The sequence below is a fragment of the Arvicanthis niloticus genome, chromosome 1, assembly GCF_011762505.2.
Source record: "Arvicanthis niloticus isolate mArvNil1 chromosome 1, mArvNil1.pat.X, whole genome shotgun sequence".
Lineage (NCBI taxonomy): Eukaryota > Metazoa > Chordata > Mammalia > Rodentia > Muridae > Arvicanthis > Arvicanthis niloticus.
The window spans coordinates 76,459,889-76,468,528 of NC_047658.1; the positions used below are offsets into that span (position 1 = coordinate 76,459,889).

Consider the following 8,640-nt stretch of genomic DNA (forward strand, 5'->3'; position numbering starts at 1 on the left):
TCAAAAAATTAAATGGGATTATGCAAGTGGTAAATACACCCCCAGAACCTATTGCGTCCAAAGATATTTTAAGAAGTTTATCTTCAGCCATTCCCAGATATTCAGAAAAACAATAATAAGCCACAGAAGTTCATATCACATCTTGGAAATTTCTCAGAAATTAGAAACCACTTGATGGACAGGGCATTCCATGAAAGCCCCACAAACCCACACTTCCTATTATCTAAAACAGTCTCAAGATAATCATCTCCAGTGGCCCCATGACTCTCATTAAATCTTTCAGTGTTCCAAGCCCCACCTATAAGCAATGCTGAAAATAGTGCCTTAAATTATAAGAAGCTATACTAAAAAGACATTTCACAGACATTTGATTGGGAAAATAACTTCATTGCTTATCTCTGTACTATGAGATGTACAAAAATCCCAGAAAGAATTTGCAGAAATCCTCTTTCTTATTCTTACAGAGATGAAGTGGGAAAACGTATACATGGAAGTGATGGACTGAAAGCAGAGAATAGGATGGGAAAAGCCAGATTTAGCCTTGGTAAGGACAAGACAAAAAATATCATTTATTACAATACAGTAAGTAAGTATCTTGTTCTCCAGTGCTAGCCAAGGATAAAGGGGGATTGGAACGGCATTGCACCGACACTGTTCCACTTCGTTACAATGGATTAAGAAATTTACAATCAAATGCATGAAAAGTATCAAAATGAGTATGAGATCATCAACCAACATTGTCTGATGAAGTCTGTGTAAACTTCACTTATCTTCATACTCATATGCAAAGTAACAGTGGGATTAGGTTGCATTTGGAAGGCAGAGTGCATCATCTAGCTTCAGTCTGGGATAGGTGTAAATAGGGCAGAGACTGAACCAACAAACTTTTCAACTTGCAAAGAACATTAAAATTCAGGCTGGAATATTTGAGTTTCACTTCATAAACAGTGAGTCTCTATATACTATTTTTTAAATTATCAACAGTTTGTTTAACATAGCCTGTCCTTAGAAAGCTATCATTAGGTCACAGTGTGATGAATGAAGTGTGTGTGTGTGTGTGTGTGTGTGTGTGTGTGTGTGTGTGTGTGTGTGTGTTTGTGTGTTTAATAAGCTTGGGAGATACAATTTCACTCTATGTCAATAACCCTTGTATTTAAAAAAAAAAAAGAATATAGAATTTGGAATGCAGAAAGTGACCTGTTGGGTATAAAAGGTTAAACAAGTTAAAAGTGGTCTCATTAATCTCAACAGATACTATTAACAACTTTAAAAAATCAGAAGAGGCATGACGTGGCAAATCTGTATTCCATATGTAGAAGAGACTGAAAGTTTTTCCAAAAGAAACTGAAGGCCTTTTCACAAAAATGGTTAAACCTTAAAACCACAAAAGGTAACCTAAAGCTGAAAGAATTTAATGGACAGGATTTTGTTTTAAAAATAACTACACTGAGTCACCTTCAGAGGGAAAAACCTGATCTTAAAGACAAAGCACAAGAGGATCAGAGAAGATTGCTGGATAACTTTCATTGCTCACAGAGAGCCCTTATGTTAGTCATAGCTCTAATTGTCTCTCTCCTGATTTTGTTCAGAGACCATTGTATAGTCCACTTAGGTAAGTAACTTCCTCACACAGGCCTCTGCTGATGAATGGACAAAACAATAACATCATAACCATCTGTACAACTGAGTCTACACTGTGTTTCTCAGGCAATGAGATGCACATTATAGGCGTTTGGTCAATATAAGATGGAAAAAGCCATGACTGCTAATAACCATACAGTCACCCTCATTAAACTTTCATACTTTGTAAAATCTAAGTGACAATCTCTACCACATGTGCTTATGAGGGTTCCATGAGCACTGTCTAACTCCACTTTCTTTATAGTGCATTGTATCAAATAGAGGCTGGTTAACTGGCCAGAGTTTTATTATGTTCTGTTACTAAATATAAGGTATAAATTATAAAATAGCAACTCTCATCTTAGTTTATCATATTTTTCATTAATCTCTGTGAATTCCCTAGAATAATTTCCAGCCAACATTTCTTTCTCTGTCTTTCTCCATCATTTTCTTTTCAATCTCCAACTACATATGATTTAGCAGTGAATGAAGTTTAAATGAAAATAATATTCCTAAATCTGTTATTCTTTCCCATCAATTTCTGCTTGGTGTGAAAAAATAAAGCATAAATAAGGTTGAAATATGATGTAAAAACTGATCTGAGTAATTTAAAGTGTTTCCTTCAGGACTCTCTCTGCTGTAAAACCACTGTAGTATATTAGCTTAGTATATTAGCAAAATGTTGATCAAACCATTACGACAAATATTGACAGTCTGAAATAAAACAGTGTTTTCAAAATACTTTCACTTCAGCTAAGTCCATTGTGATGTTCTGAAAATGTTCAAAATCATTGATTTGCTTTAAAACTAATGTAAACTATTAATGTAGTAACATTATTGTATATTTAAAACAGGCTGGAATTATTTTTGTTTATTTAATGTTGTCTGATTATTATCAAAATTATCACTGTGATGGGTAATCTTGGTTGTCAACTTCACTATATATGGAAGAAACTAGCACCCAAGCAGCTGGGCACACTTATCATTGGTTTTTATTGATTGTATCATTTGATATTGGAATATTCATCCTAAATCTTGGCTATATTTTTTAGTAGGAAGCTACTGAAATGACATGGAAGATGGAATCTTTGCTTCTTTGCCCACATTCTCATAGACAAGCTCATCTATCCTGCTGCTGAGGCATTACTTCACTTGTGTCAGAACCTACTTCTCTGATTCTAAATTTCAGTGGTTACCACTAAGACATCCAACTTCATAGATTGAACAACTATCAGGATCTTGCACTTTCCAGCTTGAGACTGCCAATGTTGGACTAGCCAGACCACAGCCTACAAGCCACTCTAATAAAACCCATTTTAATATATATGGCTTAATTTTATCAGTTCTGTTCCTTCAGAGAACCCTGACTAATTCAGTCACACTTTGGAACCAGAGAATAATAAGAAACTTAGGTGTAAACAGAACAACCCTAAGAGAAATATTACCTTCTATAGGAAATTTCTATTAATCTCCCCAAGACATTTGAAAAATGATATGTCCACTTTAAATAACTTAAGCAAAGAAATTATTTTATTCTTTTATCCAATCCAGAGTGCCATCATATAAAATAATGAGCTGAAAAAAATATGGCGTTACAGAATTGAGTGAGTGAGAGTGAAGCAATTTTGTACATATTGTTCTTCTTCTACAGATCCTGATTCAGGAACACAAATTTCAAGACAAGATTTGTGACTAAAAACCAAGAAGATACTTAAGTCTGCTCTTTGAGGTTTTAACATATCTACATACTAGAAATATTCTCATCACTTTGACTCCTAACTTTTCTAACTTTTCCCTTAGTCACCTGCATACATGTGTCTCTTTAAGGTTACTGAATTAACTCAGGTGATCTCGAACAAAACCTTGCTGACACCAGTGTATAACCACTTTACAGTCATCTCTGAGTCTTTACCGTAAACATACATCCTGCTTTGGGGCAAAATCACTACAACTAGGAGGATGGGCAACCACACCATAGTGACTACGTTCCTTCTGTGGGGATTTTCCAGTTTCCCAGAACTGCAGAATCTACTCTTTGTTGTGGTTCTCCTCTCCCATGCGAGCATTCTTTTAGCAAATGCATCCATCATGGTGGCCATCAAGCTCAATCACAACCTTCATACTCCCATGTACTTTTTCCTCTTTGCCCTGTCCTTTTCAGAAACATGCACCACTATGGTGATCCTACCCCGCATGTTAGTGGACTTGGTATCAAAGAGCAAGGCCATCTCTCTCCCTGAGTGTGCCACTCAGATGTTTTTCTTCTTTGGCTTGGGAGGCAACAACTGCCTCTTGTCTGCCATGTCCTATGACCGTTACACCGCCATCCAAAACCCTCTGCATTATCCAATCCTGATGACCCAAAAGATCTGTCTTCAGCTCATCATTGCCTCTGGTGTGCTTGGCTTCTCAGTCTCTCTGTGTATTGTCATCACAATATTCAGCTTGTCTTTTTGCAACTCCAACATCATTCAGCACTTTTTTTGTGATATTGATCCTGTGGTCTCCCTTGCCTGCAATTTAACCTTTTATCGTAAAGTGATTCTCTTTGCACTTACTGCCTTTGTGTTGGTAGGAAGCTTTCTTTTCATTATGATTTCTTATGTCTTCATTGTGACAGTAGTTATGAAGATGCCCTCTGCCAAGGGAAGGTATAAGACCTTTTCAACTTGCTCCTCCCATTTCACAGTGGTGTTCATACATTATGGGTTTGCTTGCTTTGTCTATCTGAGACCCAAGGACAGCTACTCTTTCAGAGATAACACATCCCTGTTGTTGGCAGTAACATACACCATTCTGACACCTCTGCTCAACCCCATCATTTACAGTCTAAGGAACAAAGGCATGCAGACAGCCTTGAGGAAAGACATAGGCAATGTAATCAGGTTTTTCCCCAAAATGATAAATAAAAGAGTCCAGAAGATTTGAAAGATATGTATGGTGTTGGTGGAAAATAGGATTCCTAAGGATTAAGATCAGCTTTTAGTGAAATGAGCAATTATCTTCACTTCTGCTATTTTGGTTATGTGTTTTAGACATAAATGATCTCATTATGTAACTCCAGATTGCCTAAAACTTACTATGTAGATCCAGATTTTAGCTATTATTTCTAGTTATCAGATCTAGTACAGCTTTAGTCTTCTTGATATAAAACTTGATGTAACATTAAAATACTAATATGTATTTATATGTGTGTGTGTTGTATATGTGGGGAAACACACTCAAAACATGCCTTTGAATTATTAGGGAGTCCTGCTGAGCTACATCATCTCAGCATATATGCAGAAGACCTAGCTAGGACCTATATAGGACTTTTGTTGGTTGCTTTAGTCTCTGCGAGCCTTGATCAGCTCTGCTTAGTTGATTCTGTAGGTTGGGTTCAGGTAGTGTCCTCAAGCCCTCTGGCTCCTAGAATTGTTCCTCCTACTTTTCTGGTTTCCATGGATTTGCCTATTCAAGGAAATTTTAAGAAACTCTTTGGTTTAACTCATTTTGAGTAAATAATAAAAATAAGACTTGAATAAATAAAAGAACATATTACTTAATAGTGTTTATATAAGCAAAGGCTTGACATAATGGTTCACTTCAGTAATCCCAGGACTCAGGAAGATAAGGCAGGAACAGCATAAGTTTGAAGAATTCCCTAGTTCTTTCTGGAGTCAGAGAAAAGTTGTTTGCTTAGGTCTATGAGATGCAGCCTTCCTTGCAAAATTGAAAGCCTTGGACACTCCCAAGGCTTTCAGAACATGTAAAGCTATGGGCTCAGGTGTTCCAGAGGAACACAGGATTTGTAGATGGAAGACACAGGATTTCCAAGATGCCAGGATAGAAAGATTATGTTGACATTTTTCCTTGTATTGAACCATCCCTAAATCCATGGAATGGTGAAGACTACTGATTTCTGTTAATTTGGATACTGTCTCTGTGCCCTCTGGTTAGTCTGAAAAAGGTTTATCTATCTTGTTGACTTTCTCAAAGAGTCAGCTCCTAGTTTTGTTGATTCTTTGTATAGTTTTTGTTTGTTGTTTGTTTGTTTCTACTTGATTGATTTCAGCCCTGAGTCTGATTATTTCCTGCCATTAAATTCTCTTGGGTACATTTGCTTCTTTTTGTTCTAGAGCTTTCAGGTGTGCTGTCAAGTTACTAGTGTATGCTCTCTTGAGTTTTTTGTTTTGTTTTTTTTTTTTTTTTTTTTTTTTGGAGGTGTTCAGAACTATGAGTTTTCCTCTGAGCATTGTTTTCATTGTGTTCTCTTAGTCTCTCTTAGGTGCCTAAGATCTTCTGGCTTTTAGAGTCTTTGGTGAGAAGTCTGGTGTAATTCTGCTAGGTCTGCATCTTACTTGACCCTTTTTCCTTACTGTTTTTAATATTCTTTCTTTGTTTTGTGCATTTGGTGTTTTGATCATTATGTGATGGGAGGAATTCTTTTCTGGTCAGTCTATTGGGAGTTCTGTTGGCTTCTTGTATGTTCATGGGCATCTCTTTTTTTGAGGTTAGGGGAGTTTTCTCCTTTAATTTTGTTGAAGATACTTCCTGTCTTTTTAAGTTGGGAATCTTCGCTCTCTTCCATACCAATTATCCTTAGGTTTGGTCTTTTCATTGTGTCCTGTATATCCTGCATGTTTTAGGTTAGGTGCTTGGTGCTTTTTGCATTTTGCATTTTCTTTGACTGTTATGTCAATATTTTGTATAGCATCTTATGCACCTGAGATTCTCTCTTCTATCTCTTGTATCCTGTTCATGATACTTGCTGTCTCTGACTGAAACTTGTCCCTCCTGTGCGCCTGTGATTTTAGGTGTATCAGCACTCCTGAGAGACCAGCTCTCTCTGGGTGGGATTTGAGTATGGAGTTCTATGATCTTAGATGTGTCAGCACTCTTGAGTGACCAGCTCTCTCTCTAGGTGGAATTTGGATATGAAGAACTATGGCACAGGGTTATCACTGGAGTGCAGATGGAATCCAGAAGAATCCTGTCCCCAGCTGCTCCATGGTTCCTGTGCCCTGTGGGCTCCTCAAGGGTCCTCTTGGGCCAGGTATTGGAACAATAGTGGTAGTTTCACATGTGAACTTAGGTGTGACAGCACTCCTGGAAGACCAGCTCTCTCTGGATAGGATTTGGATATGGAGAGCTGTAGCACAGGTTTACCTCCAGGACACAAATGGAAACTGAAAGGATCCTGTCCCCAGTTGCCTCGCATTATTTATGTATTACAAATATCAAAGTAAACTTAGAATGGACTATTCTTAGGAAAATTTGTTATTTAATGATGTAGTAAATAGTAAACAATCCTATATGACTGTACATAAATTTCTAGAGAAAATGAAATATTAAATTGACCTCCTGAGAATTCAAAGAATCATGGATGTTTAGTTATTCTTGCCACAAGAAGTAATAATGTTCCAATGTCTGTATTAATTGATGTTGACAATAAGTGTCATAGTAGTCCATACTCTACTCCCTCATGGCTCACTATGTTGGGTGCCATATATTGATTGATGTTAGTCATAGGTGCTGGAGTAGAGAAAGAAGCTCACCAAGATACTAACCCTTCATTCCCAAAGAAGCAGAAGAGTACAGCATCTCAGGGAAGGCTCACACCCAGCTATCTCATTACAGTTCCTTTACTTTCAACATCATACAAGGTTAACTAGGCTAGGAAAGGTTCCAGTTACAAAACTATCTTACCCTTGCTACACATGAGCACAGATAACCTACACAAACCTCAGTCCCTTTTAACCATGACTTGCCATAATCAAATGTGAGCACTCCAGGTTTGCCAGGAGTGTCTTGGGATCAAAATTAGTACAGCTGTGAGCTCTCACAATGAAAAACATATTTGTAAAATTCAAACAGTCCCATAACAAGTTCTCAGCCTCTAGTGATTGACCCAAACATAATTAAGGCTTTGCTGAAACATTGTATTCAATGCCAGATATAAAGGCATTATTATACATTTCCTTTAAAGCCAAATATAAAGGCTTACCTATACTTATCACTACAGTTCTGTTTAAGCTATGGGTTTTTATAGTGATTGCATAGATATTTCATATTATTTGGTAATACATTTTCTCTTTCAAATATATTATAATATCTAAAAAATCTACAATAGATATTTTATTCATAATTTAAAATTTCTGTTTAGTTGGTGTATAACATATTTATTTATATAGGAAACTGTTACACAATATCTGTTTTTTTTTTTAAATCTTGACAGGCCACTCCCTTTCTGTCTTGTGCCTTTAGCCTGGGCAGATCATCAGCTTGTCTGCTCCTCTAAAGACCTCAAAGTCTAAAGTCTTCCCAGGAGATGAGATGTAGGCAGGGCAACAGGTAGAAAACCCTCCCAAACAACCAGAGCACCTGAGCACCCTGAGGAGCCCAGTGGGCTCAAGACCCATCCCCAACCCTCTCAAGCTTGACCTCCACTTCCTTTCCTACCTGCCCCTTCTACTGGACAGATCATCAGCTTGTCTCCACTCTAAAGATACCCACAGTCTGAAGGCCTCCCAGGAGAACTGCTACAGACCCAAACACAGGTCTCTCAGGAAACTGGAAGCAACCCAGGGATACAGGAAGCAGGCTCCAGACAGAGATTCCCAGGCTAGCTAACATCACAGATAACTAGATGGCAAGACGCAAGTGCAAGACATAAGAAACAGAAGCCAATATACTTTGTATCATCAGAACTAAGTTCTCCCAACACAGCAAGCACTGGATAAGCCAACACACCTGAAAAACAGGATGCTGGACTAAAAACCTATCTTATAAAGATAATAGACTACTTTAAGGAGGATATAAATAACTCACTAAAATAAATACAAGAAAACACAGGTAAACAGGTAGTAGTCCTTGAAGAGGAAACAAATCCCTTAAAGAAATACAGGGAAACACAATCAAACAGGAGAAATATTTGAACAAAGTAATCCAGACCTAAAAATGGAAGTAGAAACAATAAAAAAATAAAGACAATACTAGAAATGGAAAACCTAGGAAAGAGGTCAGTCACTACATATGCAA

At 37.3% G+C, this 8,640-nt stretch overlaps 1 protein-coding gene across 2 annotated transcripts; it reads left to right on the plus strand.

Moving 5' to 3' along the window:
- Window positions 1-368: 368 nt before the first annotated feature.
- Window positions 369-4,807, plus strand: LOC117703118 (olfactory receptor 10T2-like). 2 transcript variants are annotated; one of them, XM_076940451.1, is made up of 3 exons: window positions 369-544; window positions 1,252-1,612; window positions 2,673-4,807. In XM_076940451.1, the coding sequence occupies exon 3, from the start codon at window positions 3,580-3,582 to the stop codon at window positions 4,546-4,548; it is 969 nt and encodes a 322-aa protein (XP_076796566.1). In that variant the 5' UTR covers window positions 369-544; window positions 1,252-1,612; window positions 2,673-3,579; the 3' UTR covers window positions 4,549-4,807. The 2 variants fall into 2 exon arrangements, with proteins under 2 accessions (XP_076796566.1, XP_076796572.1); XM_076940457.1 differs by having other exon boundaries at window positions 1,252-1,390.
- The last annotated feature ends 3,833 nt before the right edge of the window (window positions 4,808-8,640 follow it).

Bases quoted from the DNA above. Each gene is read 5' to 3' on its own strand.
- LOC117703118 (XM_076940451.1), top strand. From the start codon at position 3,580: ATGGGCAACCACACCATAGTGACTACGTTCCTTCTGTGGGGATTTTCC.